Source organism: Cherax quadricarinatus, chromosome 3 (assembly GCF_038502225.1).
Source record: "Cherax quadricarinatus isolate ZL_2023a chromosome 3, ASM3850222v1, whole genome shotgun sequence".
Classification (NCBI taxonomy): Eukaryota; Metazoa; Arthropoda; class Malacostraca; order Decapoda; family Parastacidae; genus Cherax; species Cherax quadricarinatus.
Genome location: NC_091294.1, coordinates 78,282,780 through 78,302,929, shown reverse-complemented (window position 1 = coordinate 78,302,929; position 20,150 = coordinate 78,282,780). Strand labels below are relative to the sequence as shown.

The following is a 20,150-nucleotide window of genomic DNA, read 5'->3' as shown; positions in this document are numbered from 1 at the left end:
TGCCAGACTGGCTGGGTAGGGAGGCCGCCCCGGCTCACACCGTGCGTACATGTCCTGGATGAACTACTATTCGTGAATCAACCTATGATTAGCGAGCCCATGTTTATACGAAAATATCCCAATGATTTCCGAAATCTATGATTCCCGAGAACTACGAAAAGCGAGGGACCACTGTATATATATATATATATACATACATATATATATACACAGTGGTACCATGAGTTTCGAACTGCTCCCAACTCGACCAATTATGTAAGTGTATTATTGTCAGTGCTTTTGGAAGTGTATTTTTGGGGGTCTGAAACGGACTAATCTAATTACGTTATTCCTTACAGGAATAAAATCATTCGGTAACGGCACCTGAACAGCCGTCTGGAATGAAGAAAGTTTGAAACTCGGGGTACCACTGTACATATATTCTAGGTTATTATTTTAATACTTATGTATACAGAGAGGCCATGGAGTGGGTTAATGAATGAGGTTTCACTGGAGGAACAGGAGAGGTTAGTAAGTCCTTGGATCAAGAGCCCTGGGATGAGGTTTTGGCATCAGCGGCAGCAACCAGACCTGAAGGTCCAATGTGTAAGTCCAAGGTTATTGTTCTTTAATGATAGTTGAAATTTTCTCATGTTTCAACTGGCGGACAGTCGAAATACATCGACCAACTCAGTCAAAATTAAGATTGAGAATTTAAAGCAACATGCACTGATTGTTAGTAAATATTAAACTGCTTTCCATACCTCTATATACAGTCAGTTCCCTTATAAAGTTTCTCTATTACTATATAGTGGAACTTTATAAGAGAACTAACTATATACAGTGGAACTTTATAAGAGAACTGAATATATATAGTGGAACTTTATAAGAACTGACTGTATATAGTGGAACTTTATAAGGCAACTTACCAGCCAAGAGGCTGCGAAGTTCATCTTGTGATGCTGCAATCTTGATGTCTGTATTGAGGGACATCAATCCCTTTCTAACTCCTTTAGACACATTGATGAAGACCAGAGGTTGATGCCTCTTCTCAAAATCATTACACAAACTCTTTATGCCCTGAAAAACAGTCAAAAATAATTTTAAAATAGTGACAGAGACTAGAAAGCAGGAGCACATGGGAAGGTATGTGTTGATAGGATGAGTGAGAATGTTACAGTACTGGAGGTGGGAAGTACAGTACCAGTACTCTGAAGGATGAGTGAGAATGTTACAGTACTGGAGGTGGGAAGTACAGTACCAGTACTCTGAAGGATGAGTGAGAATGTTACAGTACTGAAGGTGGGAAGTACAGTACCAGTACTCTGAAGGATGAGTGAGAATGTTACAGTACTGGAGGTGGGAAGTACAGTACCAGTACTCTGAAGGATGAGTGAGAATGTTACAGTACTGAAGGTGGGAAGTACAGTACCAGTACTCTGAAGGATGAGTGAGAATGTTACAGTACTGGAGGTGGGAAGTACAGTACCAGTACTCTGAAGGATGAGTGAGAATGTTACAGTACTGGAGGTGATAAGTACAGTACCAGTACTCTGAAGGATGAGTGAGAATGTTACAGTACTGGAGGTGGGAAGTACAGTACCAGTACTCTGAAGGATGAGTGAGAATGTTACAGTACTGAAGGTGGGAAATACAGTACCAGTACTCTGAAGGATGAGTGAGAATGTTACAGTACTGGAGGTGGGAAGTACAGTACCAGTACTCTGAAGGATGAGTGAGGATGTTACAGTACTGGAGGTGGTAAGTACAGTACCAGTACTCTGAAGGATGAGTGAGAATGTTGCAGTACTGGATGTGGGACATACAATGACCTCACCTTAACAGCAGTATAATCAACACCAGTAAAGTGACCACAATCCACCACCACAGTCATTCTACTGCTGGCGGTAGTTAACCCGACCTTGTTGACGGATGTCCTCACGTAATCCACTGATGGAAAGAACAAACCACTTTGTGTTTCCACCAGGACATAGGCCTCGTACAGTACCAGTACTCTGAAGGATGAGTGAGAATGTTATAGTACTGAAGGTGGGTAGTACAGTACCAGTACTCTGAAGGATGAGTGAGAATTTTATAGTACTGAAGGTGGGTAGTACAGTACCAGTACTCTGAAGGATGAATGAGGATGTTACAGTACTGGAGAGGTGGAAAGTACAGTACCAGTACTCTGAAGGATGAGTGAGAATATTACTGTACTGAAGATGGGAAGTACAGTACCAGTACTCTGAAGGATAAGTGAGGATGTTATGGTACCAGAGGTGGGAAGTACAGTACCAGTACTCTGAAGGATGAGTGAGAATGTTACTGTACTGAAGATGGGAAGTACAGTACCAGTACTCTGAAGGATAAGTGAGGATGTTATGGTACCAGAGGTGGGAAGTACAGTACCAGTACTCTGAAGGATGAGTGAGGATGTTACAGTACTGGAGGTGGGAAATACAGTACCAGTACTCTGAAGGATGAGTGAGGCTATTACAGTACTGGAGGTGGGAAGTACAGTACCAGTACTCTGAAGGATGAGTGAGGATGTTACAGTACTGGAGGTGGGAAGTACAGTACCAGTACTCTGAAGGATGAGTGAGAATGTTACAGTACTGGAGGTGGTAAGTACAGTACCAGTACTCTGAAGGATGAGTGAGAATGTTACAGTACTGGAGGTGGTAAGTACAGTACCAGCACTGAAGGATGAGTGAGAATGTTACAGTACTGGAGGTGGGAAGTACAGTACCAGTACTCTGAAGGATGAGTGAGGATGTTACAGTACTGGAGGTGGGAAGTACAGAACCAGCACTGAAGGATGAATGAGAATGCTACAGTACTGGAGGTAGGAAGTACAGTACCAGTACTGAAGGATGAGTGAGGATGTTACAGTACTGGAGGTGGGAAGTACAGTACCAGTACTCTGAAGGATGAGTGAGGATGTTACAGTACTGGAGGTGGTAAGTACAGTACCAGTACTCTGAAGGATGAGTGAGGATGTTACAGTACTGGAGGTGGTAAGTACAGTACCAGTACTCTGAAGGATGAGTGAGAATGTTACAGTACTGGAGGTGGTAAGTACAGTACCAGTACTCTGAAGGATGAGTGAGAATGTTGCAGTACTGGAGGTGGGAAGTACAATACCAGCACTGAAGGATGAGTGAGAATGCTACAGTACTGGAGGTGGTAAGTACAGTACCAGCACTGAAGGATGAGTGAGAATGTTACAGTACTGGAGGTGGGAAGTACAGTACCAGTACTCTGAAGGATGAGTGAGAATGTTACAGTACTGGAGGTGGTAAGTACAGTACCAGTACTCTGAAGGATGAGTGAGGATGTTACAGTACTGGAGGTGGGAAGTACAGAACCAGCACTGAAGGATGAATGAGAATGCTACAGTACTGGAGGTGGGAAGTACAGTACCAGTACTGAAGGATGAGTGAGGATGTTACAGTACTGGAGGTGGGAAGTACAGTACCAGTACTCTAAAGGATGAGTGAGAATGTTACAGCACTCGATGTGGGACATACAGTGACCTCACCTTAACAGCAGTATAATCAACACCAGTAAAGTGACCACAATCCACCACCACAGTCATTCTACTGCTGGCGGTAGTTAACCCGGCCTTGTTGACGGATGTCCTCACGTAATCCACTGATGGAAAGAACAAACTACTTTGTGTTTCCACCAGGACATAGGCCTCGTACAGTACCAGTACTCTGAAGGATGAGTGAGAATGTTATAGTACTGAAGGTGGGTAGTACAGTACCAGTACTCTGAAGGATGAGTGAGAATGTTATAGTACTGAAGGTGGGTAGTACAGTACCAGTACTCTGAAGGATGAGTGAGAATGTTATAGTACTGAAGGTGGGTAGTACAGTACCAGTACTCTGAAGGATGAGTGAGAATGTTATAGTACTGAAGGTGGGTAGTACAGTACCAGTACTCTGAAGGATGAGTGAGAATGTTATAGTACTGAAGGTGGGTAGTACAGTACCAGTACTCTGAAGGATGAGTGAGAATGTTATAGTACTGAAGGTGGGTAGTACAGTACCAGTACTCTGAAGGATAAGTGAGGATGTTATGGTACCAGAGGTGGGAAGTACAGTACCAGTACTCTGAAGGATGAGTGAGGATGTTACAGTACTGGAGGTGGGAAATACAGTACCAGTACTCTGAAGGATGAGTGAGGCTATTACAGTACTGGAGGTGGGAAGTACAGTACCAGTACTCTGAAGGATAAGTGAGGATGTTATGGTACCAGAGGTGGGAAGTACAGTACCAGTACTCTGAAGGATGAGTGAGGATGTTACAGTACTGGAGGTGGGAAGTACAGTACCAGTACTCTGAAGGATGAGTGAGAATGTTACAGTACTGGAGGTGGTAAGTACAGTACCAGTACTCTGAAGGATGAGTGAGAATGTTACAGTACTGGAGGTGGTAAGTACAGTACCAGCACTGAAGGATGAGTGAGAATGTTACAGTACTGGAGGTGGGAAGTACAGTACCAGTACTCTGAAGGATGAGTGAGGATGTTACAGTACTGGAGGTGGGAAGTACAGAACCAGCACTGAAGGATGAATGAGAATGCTACAGTACTGGAGGTAGGAAGTACAGTACCAGTACTGAAGGATGAGTGAGGATGTTACAGTACTGGAGGTGGGAAGTACAGTACCAGTACTGAAGGATGAGTGAGAATGTTGCAGTACTGGATGTGGGACATACAGTGACCTCACCTTAACAGCAGTATAATCAACACCAGTAAAGTGACCACAATCCACCACCACAGTCATTCTACTGCTGGCGGTAGTTAACCCGGCCTTGTTGACGGATGTCCTCACGTAATCCACTGATGGAAAGAACAAACCACTTTGTGGTTCCACCAGGACATAGGCCTCGTCATCTCCATCCTGACCAAAAAATAAAAAGTTAATTAAAAAACTCCCATTATACCTTCATATTTTGACCCTCTCAATGTCCAGACCAAAATGAAAATTGCCCTCAAAAGTAGATAGTGTTTTTGAAGGTACTGATGCTGAAATTACGAAATATTATGGAAAAGTTAAGGAGTTACACTGGCACAAAGTTAGCAGTCTGTTTGCAACTAATGCACCAATGATTTTGCCCATTTTGAGGCTTATTTTAGGCCAATTCTATTGTTTTAGTTGACCAAATTCTTAACTATATTGATTTAAGTATCACTTAAGCAGAAGCAACACCCAATAAAATAAAAACCATCCGAAAAAACACTTCAAATTTGGTGTTTTTAAACCAAACTTTTGGCTAATAACCCCTTAAATTACTAACATAATAATAATAATAATAATAATAATAATAAAAAGAAGAAGAAGAAGCAGAAGAAAGTTAACCTGGGGAACTGGTAGAGGTTTGAACCCTGGTAAATAAGTTGTTGAACTCATAGGCCAGTGCATCAACCTCTTGGCCCAGTTCTTAACACACTGGTCTGGGTTTCACTGTGTCACTCAGTGATGCCACGAGCCGCAGGTTAGAACCTAACTTTACACATATAACCCACACATGGGAGAGAGGAGCTTACGACAACATTTCGGTTGTAAATGATCCAAGTCGGACCGAAACATTGTCATAAGCTCCTCTCTCCCATGTGAGGGTTATTTGTGTATTGTTCCAGTCACAATATAATGTTTTTTGTTATGTAGAACCTAACCTGCTCTTTGGTGACGCCTACTGGAACTTAACCTAACCTCACCTGCATCGCTGTGACGTCAACAACAACCTTAGGCCTGGCTGAACCATACAGGACGAGGGCCAGGTTGACGCCGGCACCGACCAGGATGCCGTACTCCAGCTTCCAGAACAAGCAGGTCAAAAAGGTGGTCCAGAGTGGCAGCTGGTCTAGACGGTGGGCCTGCCAGATGGGCAGCACCACCTGGTAATCCACCATGAAGATGACAGCGCAGATGATCACCGCCGCCAGTGACGCCTTGGGTATGTACCTGCGGTGATGACACAATGTAAACAATGCATAAATAACACTGCAAGCACACATAAACACATGAAAATATTCAATTTTTAAATACTGCTCCCTTCATAAAAATATAAAATAGCACTGCAGGATGCCTACTGGCCCATATTATGAATACTATAAGAGAACAGTATATAGTGGAACTTTATAAGAGAACTGACTATATATAGTGGAACTCTATAATAAAACTGTATATAGAGCAACTTTATAGAGAGATGAGTGAAGTCTTACTTGAAATAAGAAGTAAGGAAGGCCAGGGCCAGTATCACCAGGGTACCAGTAACAATACCACCTGCTGGTGTTTTAACACCACTGGTGGCATTCACTGCCGTTCTTGTGAATGACCCGGTGACCGGCATGGACTGTACGAATGACCCAGCCAGGTTGCACATCCCCAGGGCCAGCATCTCCTGCAAGATTAATGTTGCCAGCTGAGAAGAGTGGTGTTAGGAGGTTAAGATTGTAGGAGCACCATTCCTAGGCCTACTGGTCCATGCAGTACACTTACTGGATCATACTAGGTAGGTCTAACTCACACCAATACTGCAGTAGGCTTACTGGATCATACTAGGTAGGTCTAACTCACACCAATACTGCAGTAGGCTTACTGGATCATGCTAGGTAGGTCTAACTCACACCAATACTGCAGTAGGCTTACTGGATCATACTAGGTAGGTCTAACTCACACCAATACTGCAGTACACTTACTGGATCATGCTAGGTATGTCTAACTCACACCCAACACTTCCATAGGCTTACTGGATAAGGCTAGGTAGGTCTAACATGCCAATACTGCAGTAGGCCTACTGGATCATGCAGTAGGTTTACTGTATCATACAGTAGATCTATTGTATCATACAGAAGGTGGGCCTACTGTATCATACAGTAGGTCCACTGTGTCATACAGTAGGTCTATTGTATCATATAGTAGGTAGGCCTACCGTATCATACAGTAGGTCTACTGTATCATACAGTAGGTCCACTGTATCATACAGTAGGTCTATTGTATCACATAGTAGGTAGGCCTACTCTATCATACAGTAGGTCTACTGTATCATAGAGTAGGTCTACTGTATCATACAGTAGGTCAACTGTATCATACAGTAGGTCAACTGTATCATACAGTAGGTCTATTGTAGCATATAGTAGGTAGGCCTACTGGATCATACAGTAGGTCTATTGTATCATACAGTAGGTAGGCCTACTGGATCATACAGTAGGTCTACTGTATTATACATGTCTAGTGGATCATACAGTAGGTCTACTGTATCATACAGTAGGTCAACTGTATCATACAGTAGGTCTATTGTATCATATAGTAGGTAGGCCTACTGGATCATACAGTAAGTCTATTGTATCATACAGTAGGTAGGCCTACTGTATCATACAGTAGGTCCACTGTATCATACAGTAGGTCTATTGTATCATATAGTAGGTAGGCCTACTCTATCATACAGTAGGTCTACTGTATCATAGAGTAGGTCTACTGTATCATACAGTAGGTCAACTGTATCATACAGTAGGTCAACTGTATCATACAGTAGGTCTATTGTATCATATAGTAGGTAGGCCTACTGGATCATACAGTAGGTCTATTGTATCATACAGTAGGTAGGCCTACTGGATCATACAGTAGGTCTACTGTATTATACATGTCTAGTGGATCATACAGTAGGTCTACTGTATCATACAGTAGGTCTACTGTATTATACATGTCTAGTGGATCATACAGTAGGTCTACTGTATCATACAGTAGGTCAACTGTATCATACACTAAGCATACTGTATTATGCTGGGAATTGATGAATTAATGACATCAATCAGAGCCCAGGATGTACCTGGGTGACATCATTCAGGGCCCAGGATGTACCTGGGTGACATCAATCAGGGCCCAGGATGTACCTGGGTGACATCAGTCAGGGCCCAGGATGTACCTGGGTGACATCATTCAGAGCCCAGGATGTACCTGGGTGACATCATTCAGAGCCCAGGATGTACCTGGGTGACATCATTCAGAGCCCAGGATGTACCTGGGTGACATCAATCAGAGCCCAGGATGTACCTGGGTGACATCATTCAGAGCCCAGGATGTACCTGGGTGACATCATTCAGAGCCCAGGATGTACCTGGGTGACATCAGTCAGGGCCCAGGATGTACCTGGGTGACATCATTCAGAGCCCAGGATGTACCTGGGTGACATCAGTCAGAGCCCAGGATGTACCTGGGTGACATCAATCAGAGCCCAGGATGTACCTGGGTGACATCAATCAGAGCCCAGGATGTACCTGGGTGACATCAATCAGAGCCCAGGATGTACCTGGGTGACATCAGTCAGGGTCCAGGATGTACCTGGGTGACATCAATCAGGGCCCAGGATGTACCTGGGTGACATCATTCAGAGCCCAGGATGTACCTGGGTGACATCATTCAGAGCCCAGGATGTACCTGGGTGACATCAATCAGGGCCCAGGATATACCTGGGTGACATCAGTCAGGGCCCAGGATGTACCTGGGTGACATCATTCAGAGCCCAGGATGTACCTGGGTGACATCAATCAGAGCCCAGGATGTACCTGGGTGACATCATTCAGAGCCCAGGATGTACCTGGGTGACATCATTCAGGGCCCAGGATGTACCTGGGTGACATCAATCAGGGCCCAGGATGTACCTGGGTGACATCAGTCAGGGTCCAGGATGTACCTGGGTGACATCATTCAGAGCCCAGGATGTACCTGGGTGACATCAATCAGAGCCCAGGATGTACCTGGGTGACATCAGTCAGGGTCCAGGATGTACCTGGGTGACATCAATCAGAGCCCAGGATGTACCTGGGTGACATCATTCAGAGCCCAGGATGTACCTGGGTGACATCAATCAGAGCCCAGGATGTACCTGGGTGACATCAATCAGGGCCCAGGATGTACCTGGGTGACATCATTCAGAGCCCAGGATGTACCTGGGTGACATCAGTCAGGGCCCAGGATGTACCTGGGTGACATCATTCAGAGCCCAGGATGTACCTGGGTGACATCAGTCAGAGCCCAGGATGTACCTGGGTGACATCAATCAGAGCCCAGGATGTACCTGGGTGACATCAATCAGAGCCCAGGATGTACCTGGGTGACATCAATCAGAGCCCAGGATGTACCTGGGTGACATCAATCAGAGCCCAGGATGTACCTGGGTGACATCAGTCAGGGTCCAGGATGTACCTGGGTGACATCAATCAGAGCCCAGGATGTACCTGGGTGACATCAATCAGAGCCCAGGATGTACCTGGGTGACATCATTCAGAGCCCAGGATGTACCAGGGTGACATCAGTCAGGGTCCAGGATGTACCTGGGTGACATCATTCAGAGCCCAGGATGTACCTGGGTGACATCAGTCAGGGTCCAGGATGTACCTGGGTGACATCATTCAGAGCCCAGGATGTACCTGGGTGACATCAATCAGAGCCCAGGATGTACCTGGGTGACATCAGTCAGGGTCCAGGATGTACCTGGGTGACATCAATCAGAGCCCAGGATGTACCTGGGTGACATCATTCAGAGCCCAGGATGTACCTGGGTGACATCAATCAGAGCCCAGGATGTACCTGGGTGACATCAATCAGAGCCCAGGATGTACCTGGGTGACATCATTCAGAGCCCAGGATGTACCTGGGTGACATCATTCAGAGCCCAGGATGTACCTGGGTGACATCAGTCAGGGCCCAGGATGTACCTGGGTGACATCAGTCAGGGCCCAGGATGTACCTGGGTGACATCAGTCAGGACCCAGGATGTACCTGGGTGACATCAATCAGGGCCCAGGATGTACCTGGGTGACATCATTCAGAGCCCAGGATGTACCTGGGTGACATCAATCAGGGCCCAGGATGTACCTGGGTGACATCATTCAGAGCCCAGGATGTACCTGGGTGACATCAATCAGGGCCCAGGATGTACCTGGGTGACATCATTCAGAGCCCAGGATGTACCTGGGTGACATCATTCAGAGCCCAGGATGTACCTGGGTGACATCAATCAGGGCCCAGGATATACCTGGGTGACATCAGTCAGGGCCCAGGATGTACCTGGGTGACATCATTCAGAGCCCAGGATGTACCTGGGTGACATCATTCAGAGCCCAGGATGTACCTGGGTGACATCAATCAGGGCCCAGGATGTACCTGGGTGACATCATTCAGAGCCCAGGATGTACCTGGGTGACATCATTCAGAGCCCAGGATGTACCTGGGTGACATCAATCAGGGCCCAGGATATACCTGGGTGACATCAGTCAGGGCCCAGGATGTACCTGGGTGACATCATTCAGAGCCCAGGATGTACCTGGGTGACATCAGTCAGGGCCCAGGATGTACCTGGGTGACATCAATCAGGGCCCAGGATGTACCTGGGTGACATCAGTCAGGGCCCAGGATATACCTGGGTGACATCAGTCAGGGCCCAGGATGTACCTGGGTGACATCAGTCAGGGCCCAGGATGTACCTGGGTGACATCAATCATGGCCCAGAATGTATCTGGGTGACATCAGTCAAGGCCCAGGATGTACCTGGGTGACATCAATCAGGGCCCAAGATGTACCTGGGTGACATCAGTCAAGGTGCAGGATGTACCTGGGTGACATCAGTCAAGGCCCAGGATGTACCTGGGTGACATCAATCAGGGCCCAAGATGTACCTGGGTGACATCAGTCAAGGTGCAGGATGTACCTGGGTGACATCAGTCAGGACCCAAGATGCACCTGGGTGACATCAATCAGGTGCCAGAGCAGATCGTACCTGGGTGGCATCAGTGAAGCCCCAGGACATACCTGGGTGGCATCGATGGTGGCACCACCGGCGAAAGCGCTGGCGATAGCTATACTCTCCAGGATGGATACGATGGGAATGATGACCACACCAGCACCAACGTCAGCCAGGATGTCGCCGAAGGTCAGCATTGTTCCATTGACGTCAGCAGAGAACGCTGGTGGATGGAATGGCGGCAAGCCCGGCTTAACCTCACCTAGAATAAGCCGGAGGTTGTTTACAAGTTGTATACATCAATTATAATATGTTTAGAAGTTGTATAATTCTTTCAGCTCAATACAATGTCTGCACAGAGACAGAACACAATTAAGCATACATACAGTAAGCCCCTTAGTATTTAGAGCATTTTGGGCAAACTTAGGTCTATCTTAAACCTAATAAGGCAATTACTGATTGATTGCTTATATACAGACATGCTCTAAGTGATATTTGGGTTTTATGCTGACTGAGAGAAGTTGTGGAGTTATCAGGTAGATAGATAGGTTCTGGAGTTATCAGATAGATAGAGAGGTTCTGGAGTTATCAGATAGATAGAGGCTCTGGAGATTTCCAGCAGAGAGTTGCAGATCTTGGGCCCCTTTTATGTACATTGTATTTTTGAAGAGATTTAGCTGGACACTGGGAATGTCATAGAGAGTTTTGTGTGTATTATTGTGTCTCTGGGTCCTGTTGCACCTATCAGGTGCTTCAAGTCAGTTATTTATTATTTATTTTTTATTATCACACTGGCCGATTCCCACCAAGGCAGGGTGGCCCGAAAAAGAAAAACTTTCACCATCATTCACTCCATCACTGTCTTGCCAGAAGGGTGCTTTACACTACAGTTTTTAAACTGCAACATTAACACCCCTCCTTCAGAGTGCAGGCACTGTACTTCCCATCTCCAGGACTCAAGTCCGGCCTGCCGGTTTCCCTGAATCCCTTCATAAATGTTACTTTGCTCACACTCCAACAGCACGTCAAGTATTAAAAACCATTTGTCTCCATTCACTCCTATCAAACACGCTCACGCATGCCTGCTGGAAGTCCAAGCCCCTCGCACACAAAACCTCCTTTACCCCCTCTCTCCAACCTTTCCTAGGCCGACCCCTACCCCGCCTTCCTTCCACTGCAGACTCATACACTCTTGAAGTCATTCTGTTTTGCTCCATTCTCTCTACATGTCTGAACCACCTCAACAACCCTTCCTCAGCCCTCTGGACAACAGTTTTGGTAATCCCGCACCTCCTCCTAACTTCCAAACTACGAATTCTCTGCATTATATTCACACCACACATTGCCCTCAGACATGACATCTCCACTGCCTCCAGCCTTCTCCTCGCTGCAACATTCATCACCCACGCTTCACACCCATATAAGAGCGTTGGTAAAACTATACTCTCATACATTCCCCTCTTTGCCTCCAAGGACAAAGTTCTTTGTCTCCACAGACTCCTAAGTGCACCACTCACTCTTTTCCCCTCATCAATTCTATGATTCACCTCATCTTTCATAGACCCATCCGCTGACACGTCCACTCCCAAATATCTGAATACATTCACCTCCTCCATACTCTCTCCCTCCAATCTGATATTCAATCTTTCATCACCTAATCTTTTTGTTATCCTCATAACCTTACTCTTTCCTGTATTCACCTTATGTTATGTCAGTTATGTAATGCTTTATATATGCAAGGTCATGTCCTCTGATACCATAGTGGTCAAATTTGTGGAGCAGGATGCTGTGGCCTACTGTGTCAAAGCTTTGTGTATTGGAGTAACTCTTGCTATGTCGAGCAATGTCAGGATACAATAGGCTCTTGATCCAAGGTTCTAGTGTCCCAATACCCCTGCTACATGTGGGTTTAGTGCCTAAATATGGGGAAACAACCAGGTCCAGCATACTGCTGTCTGTTAGTAAGGTAAGACCATATTGATCAAGCTTGTGGATTAGGATGCTGTGGTCTACTGTATCAAAAACTTTCCTTGGGTCAATACAGAGGCATAGTGGATAGTCATTATTTTCCAGTGCTGTGTAAAGCAGGTCTAGCATTTTTATTATAGCATCATTTGTGCTGTTGTTTTTCTTGAAGTCAAAATGGCAGGTGTTGAGAATGGTTTGTGATGTTATAAAGGGAGCATAATCTCTTGTGTGTGAACATCTCGAAGAGTTTTGATGGTAAAGGAAACTTTGATACTGATCTATACTAGCCTTTTGACTCAGTCATATATATACATCTTACGAGCCACCGTGTTTGACATATATATACTCATAAATTCTAGCAGCTTCAAATCAAGCAGGAGAAAGCTGGTAGGCCCACATGTGAGAGAATGGGTCTGTGTGGTCAGTGTGCACCATATAAAAAAAATCCTGCAGCACACAATGCATGATGAGAAAAAACACTCTGGCCTTTTTTTGGATTAAAACGCCGACTTTGTGGTGTATTTTCGTATAGTATTTATGGTTGTATTCTCGTTTTCTTGGTCTTATTTGATAGAATGGAAAACATATTATAGAAATAGAGGTGATTTTGATTAGTTTTACTATGAAAAGAACCTTGAAATGGAGCTCCAAGTAAGGGAAATGTTTGATTTTTGCCGATGTTCAAAAGTAAACAAATGATATCGTTGTTCATTAAATGTCCAAGTAGCCATTCTAATATGCAGTCATGAATGGGTTGACATTATTTATACAATTATTACAATATTGCAGTAGTCTGCATAATAGTAAATAGCAAGAGTAATATCAGAGGGGCCTGGAGACATGACTGATGAACAAAGAAAATGTTATTTTATAGCCAGGAATGTCTGCATTGTTCATTCTGGACCCTATTTTGAAATTGGCATATTTTTTAATTTGCGTGAAATTGGTCAAATTGCAAATTTCTGACCACGTTATTGGGCAGTTGAAATCAGTAAATGGGCGGTTTCTTGTACTCAGTCGATAGAACAAATAGAGCTCTAAAGAAATAGCTATGAGTTTGGGTGACTGGAACAATGGAATTAGCCGAAAATAGGGCTCAAAGTGGGCGAAATTGCCAATTCGCAAATATCGCCGAGGTCGCTAACTTCGCGAGGGCGTAATTCCATAAGTTTTCCATCAAATTTCGTTCTTTTGGTGTCATTACCATTGGGAAATGATTCTCTATCATTTCATGAGAATTTTTTTTTTTTTTTCAAAAATTTTTCGACACCAGGAGACACCACAGGATTTGGGATTTTGACAGTCACAGGGCTAGTATGAGGCATCCTGTATATAGCACCAACTGTAACAGGAGTCTTAATATACATATATGTATCCACCACATCATTGTAACATGTGGTGTTACAACACAATAGTTTATTACAATAGACGGTGATTTAGATGTATTTAGAGCTTGTATATCCTATATATAATTCACTCAGAGCCTGTTTATCCCACATATAATATATTTAGAGCCTGTATATTTCACATATACATAGTGTATTCAGAGCAACAGCGACTCACCAGTTATAATGAAAGGTTGCTCGTGCCGTTGGCAGTAAGCAACAACCAGAGCCACCAAGACCACGATGGCATTACGACCCACTGACACCAGGAAGACCCCCTTCTTCCAGACCCGGGTCCAGCGAGAGTCACTCGCTCGAACTCTAACAGCTGCTATGTCCTTCACTCTCTGTAAGTTGAAGTTAATGTTATATGCAGTGGGGGGGGGGGGTTTGGTACTATTCACACAATACCAGCCAGGGTATCGTGTGTTAGTGAATTGTACCATGGCTAGTACAATTCATAACTAACCCACAGTACCATGGCTGGTATAATTCACTACCACATAATACCATGACTGGTACAATTCACTAATCCACAATATCATAACTACAAGAATTCACAACCCACAGTACCCTGACTGGACCTTCGTAACCTTAATGAGCCATGAACGACCCCCCAACAGCAATTATAAAGGGATAATTACCCTCATTATCAACAAAACAACACTGGAAGAGAGTCCTAGGGTGAGGTCCTGCCATCTAGTCTTGCCAATGTTGTGGAAGAACTTGTCGTAAGTTTCAATAATGCCATCGCTGGAGTACGACAAGCCAAAGAGGCCCTTAAGCTGTGATGACGCAATGGTAATCGCCGCTGCTGATGTAAATCCGCTGATGACTGGCTTAGAGATGAAGTTGATGAGGAATCCTAGCAGAAGGAACAGTTAGAAGGTGGTTAGCAAGCGGTCAGAATAATCCAAAGCGAGGTCAGACAGTTTTTGCATTTGCTCTGCCATACAGTTGAGTAAATGTGACCTTTATTAATACAGTGGACCCTCGGGTAACAGCAGCATCGGCTAACTCCAAAATCGGAGAGCGGCACATTTTTGCGTCAAAATATTTCCTCGGCTAATGCCCAAGAACTCGGTTGAGGACATTTGTCCCAAACCTGTCCACATGGCCTGAGCCGATGTACAGGTAGTGTGCTAATGTTTACAAGCCAGTGAGGATTCCACGCGTACATGCAATATATTTTGTATTATTCCATTTTTTAGTGCTTGTAATTGCTAAATAAGCCACCATGGGCCCAAAGAAAGCTTCTAGTGCCAGACCTGTGGTAAAGAAGGAAAGAAACACAATAGAATTAAAAAAAAAACTTGTAGCAAAGTACCAAAGTAGAGGAGGTAGAGAGAGAGGAGAATGTGCCTTCTGCAGTGATTCAGTGATTCTACAATATGTACGATACTAAAGCAGCAGGTATCAATAAAGGCTAAAGTGCCAGCCAGCGATAAAGTGTAGAAGTAACAGTGTAGCAAGTAAGTTAAGTGAGTAAGCGATAGAAAAACGACACGAAAGTAACTCTCCAATGTTGTTGGATGTGTATAGGGCCAATGAACATATGCTGCCCTGCTATCTTCCACCACCCTAAACCTCTGCCAGCATCTCCTCCATCAAACTAACTAATTAAACTAACATCTCCTCCAAGATAAGTGTAAATATAAAAGTGTAAGTATAAAAGTAAATATAAGTGTAAATATAAAAGGACCCCAATGGAAATAAGTCAGTATGACTTTTTTGGGTTATCCTGTGCTATGTGTGATAATCTATGTACGTAACTGTATTTGTGTATACCTGAATAAACTTACTTATTTATAAATTAAAACATAAATATTTCTTATTTATAAATTACATACTTTGTTTAAGTGTGAATAGTGTTGGTGGCTTCTGCTGCTGCCTCCACTACCACTAATATGCACAGCTTCTCTCAGCGGCCCTTATAAACTCAACAACAACACCTCCAACACTTGTGACATATTTTATTCATTCTAGAGTATATATCATGTTTCAGTGTTATTAATATTGTTTATTATGTCATATTAGATGAATTATGATAGATAAGTAAGCCATAGAGATGATAGTAGTGTCATATTAAAGCATAATAAACTCACCTTCCTCTTGCCTCCTACCTGTCTTCCATACACCAACAAGAGTCAATAAAGGTAAGTGTGATGTCATACGTTTATTTATCCATTTTATTAGTGCTTTATATTTATTTGTCATTGTTTTCTGTATGTATATCTATATTTAATCCTTAAAAAAATATTTTTTGTTAATACTTTTGGGTGTCTGAAACAGATTAACTGGATTTCCATTACAGTGGACCCCCGAGTTTCGTGATTAATCCGTTCCAGAGAGCCCGCCGAAGGTCGAAATTCACGAAACTCGAAACCATTTTCCCCATAAGAAATAATGGAAATAAAATTAATCCGTTCCTGACACCCAAAAATATTAAAATAAAATATTTTTCTTCAAATTAAATAAAGATTTACATAATGAAAACAATCAGAAATCAAGTACATGCATTTAAAATAAATAATAATAACATTACACTTACCTTTACTGAAGACTTCTGGGTGGATGGAAGACGGGAGGAGGTGATAGGAGGAAGGTGAACACTATTGTTTGGAAGGAGAATCTCCTTCCATAGGACTTTAGGTAGCAAGTAATTATATGGGGTTACTCCCCTTCTTCTTTTAATGCCACTGGGAACAACTTGAGAGTCACTGGACCCCTGACGCACAAAATATCTATCCAGAGAGGTCTTTTTTTGGCATTTCTTTAAGATTTCCCTGAAGTGGGACACAACACTGTCATTGTACATGTTGCAGATACGGCTTGTTTCAGCTTGGTCAGGGTGATACTTTTCAACAAAACTTTGCAACTCATTCCACATTCCACTGAAGAAGGCACCTCATCCACTCCCTCTTCCTCCTCCTCTGAAGCAAGTTCCTCGGCTGTGGTCTGATGCTGTTCCAGCTGAAGCTCTTGCAGCTCTTCCCTGTGGTCCTCCACCAACTCTTCCACATCCCCGTTACTCACTTTATTTACCAAAGGGTTTGCACTAGCTTTCCTTGGGTCCATGATGACTTATTTAGCAGTTGCAAGCACAAAAAACAATGGATTATTATGAAATGTATTGTATGAACCCGCGGGGTGATGGTCACATGTTGGTAAATATGGCACACTGAGCATGAATGGTGTGGGAGACTGGCTTTGTGTGCACGGTGATGGGCAGACGGGTACTGGACGGTCGCCGAAACATGAGTTTTTTCACGAAACTCAATGCCAAATTTAAAAAAAAAAACTCGCCGAAGGTCGAATTTCGCGAAAGTCTAGGCTGCCGAAACTCGGGGGTCCACTGTACAGTGGACCCTCGGGTAACGACTGTAATCCGTTCCACTGTGTATGCCACTACGATTCTTAAATCTCTCAAACCAACCTTTGCTGGCCTTAAATTCACTAACATCAGCACTAGTTCCAGGCATTTTTTTAATTAAACCGTCATGCAACTGCTTTGCCTTTTCACATATGACTGACTGTGAAACACTATCTCCTGATAATTGTTTGTCATTGATCCACACCAATAACAGTCTCTTCACATCTTCGAGTATTTGCGATCTCTGTTTTGTAAGCATACTTGCACCTTTTGCAACAACAGCTTCCTTGATTGCCTTTCTGTTGGCCAAGATAGTAGTGATGGTTAAGTGCAGTTTGTTGTACAACCGGGCCAGCTCAGAGGCACGCACTCCACTTTCATACTTTGCGATTATCTCTTTCTTCAGTTTGATTGTACACCTCACCCTTTTTACCACAGGGTTGGCACTAGAATCTTTCTTGGGGCCCATGGTGGCTTATTTAGCAGTTACAAGCACTAAAAACAATGGAATAATGCAAAATGTATCGAATGTATGTGTGGAACCATCCACAGTGGCTTGTAAACAATGGCACACTAGCTGAAGGCAGGGCAGCCGAGGCGTGCTTAAGCCAGACGGACAGGCGGATGCATTTGGGATGATTGTCCTTAACCGGGTTTTTCATCATTGGCCAAGCCAATATTTTTACGCTAAAACGCATCGCTATCTGATTTTATCGCTAGCCAATGTCATTGTTACCCGAGGGTCCACTGTATTTCTTATGGGAAAAATTAATTTGGCTAACAGCAAAATTGGTTAAAAGCAAGCTCTCTGGAACGGATTAATGTCATTACCCGAGGGTCCACTGTAATAATAATGTTTACATCTATGTACCAGTACACGATACAACTTATACAGACCATAGCTGACATCAATAACATACTATACAGAAAGTCCCTGGTTATACAGAGCAGATCTATATACAGTCAACTCTTATAAGTTTACAGCATACTAACTCACCTGGGTTACAACATATTAACTAAGGTTTCAGCATACTCACCCAAGTTACACAATCCTGCAGTGATAATAATAATGCCAGAAGTGAAGCATAAGAGGACAGCATAGACAGGACCACCACTGCCAGAATACTCTAGGGTCATGAGGGCCATGATGGCTGTGGGTCCAATGGTTATATCCTTACAGCTGCCAAAGATCACATACATGAAGCAGCCCATGAATGCTGAGTACAGTCCATACTGAAAGAGAGAGTGAGTGGTACAGTGGTACAGTTCATAGTGAGTGAGAGTGTGTAGTGCAATTAGTACAGTGGTACAGTACCAGTTAGTGGTACAGTTACTAGTACAGTGGTGCAATCTATACTGAGTGGAGAAAGTGTTATTTGTCCCAGAAATTCCACTGTTTTGTTCATACATAAATATTATAGGGTGATGGTGGCAGTAATTTCACAAGGGTTGTATCGCGCCCTTATAACCCACTAAGTAAGAACACGGAGAAGTATCATAAGATTAATGTACTGATAAATGTAAACTTTAAGAATGATTTAGGTAGTTTTGAATTGTTAGCAAATATTAGAATTAATAATATAGCCCTAGATATTAATATTAGGCAGTGAGGTTAAAGCAGAGAGGATAGCAGCTATATACAGTAGGGCCCCGCTTTACGGCGTTTCGCTTTATAGTGTTCCGCTAATACGAACATTTAAAATTATGACCAAAACTCACTATACGACTCCCCCCACTTGTCTTTCTAATATGGTCACTGCGCCCCACTTGATTTGCTTACATTCTCCGAGAGTACATCTCTCTATTATGTCTGGAAACTTTCTAAAATTTCAAGTGTTTTAAGGTTATTGCATGTTTTATATATACTCTGATATACATTTATGTGTACCTGTACCTAAATATACTTACACACTGTGCTGGCGTGCAGGTACACATTAAAATCACTAAGAGTCTCTACTCTTGAAGATCCTATAATAATAATAATAATAATAATAATAATAATAATAATAATAATAATAATAATAATAATAATAATAATCTCCTGGGAGCATTAAATATTGTATATTACATTAATATAGACATTTCCAGCTATGATATTTTTTCAAAATTATATAACACATTACATAACACACAAACATGATACACCCACAGGATAAAACTTGACATAAATATGAGATGTGTCTACCAACAGTTTGTAGGAGTGTCGGAAGAATTACATTTTCTCTAGTTCATCACCAGGTACTGGGGGATAACTGTAGAAAAATATTCCTTTCATATGCCTTCACTCTATCTATAGCTATTCATGACCCTTGTGGGTTTAGTGCTTCTTTTTTATTATGATTATAACAATAATAATAATATCATCATTCACTCGAAAAATGGTGTGTTGCATGAGACTGGGAATGTTGCTGTTTATTTATTCTTCTGTACTAACTTGTACACAATGTAAGAGTATTGTATTGTGAGGTAATTATTATTATAATAAAAAAATATTGTGAGGTTATAGTTTCACAAACTCTTACAAACATACGTGAATGAAGTAAAATTGGACACGTATTAATATGTGTTTATTGTGCCTGACCGAGTGATCGCCCACCACCTGTTCAGTTTGTATATCTCGTTCTCTCTTTTCCTCTCTCTCCGTGTATCTCGTTCTCTCTCGTTTACCATTTTGTTAACCAGTCGGCTCT

General features: G+C 43.1%; 1 protein-coding gene across 1 annotated transcript in view; it reads right to left on the bottom strand.

Moving 5' to 3' along the window:
- Window positions 1-3,144: 3,144 nt before the first annotated feature.
- Window positions 3,145-20,150, bottom strand: part of LOC128706617 (sodium-independent sulfate anion transporter) — an 83,261-nt gene continuing 66,255 nt past the window's right edge. The window contains exons 6-12 of the mRNA XM_070092878.1: window positions 18,498-18,693; window positions 14,732-14,952; window positions 14,266-14,434; window positions 10,803-10,996; window positions 6,215-6,393; window positions 5,708-5,954; window positions 3,145-4,889 (exon numbers count right to left, since the gene is read on the bottom strand). Coding sequence (XP_069948979.1) covers window positions 4,515-4,889; window positions 5,708-5,954; window positions 6,215-6,393; window positions 10,803-10,996; window positions 14,266-14,434; window positions 14,732-14,952; window positions 18,498-18,693 — 1,581 coding nt within the window. The 3' untranslated portion in view covers window positions 3,145-4,514. The remainder of the gene's footprint in view (window positions 4,890-5,707; window positions 5,955-6,214; window positions 6,394-10,802; window positions 10,997-14,265; window positions 14,435-14,731; window positions 14,953-18,497; window positions 18,694-20,150) is intronic.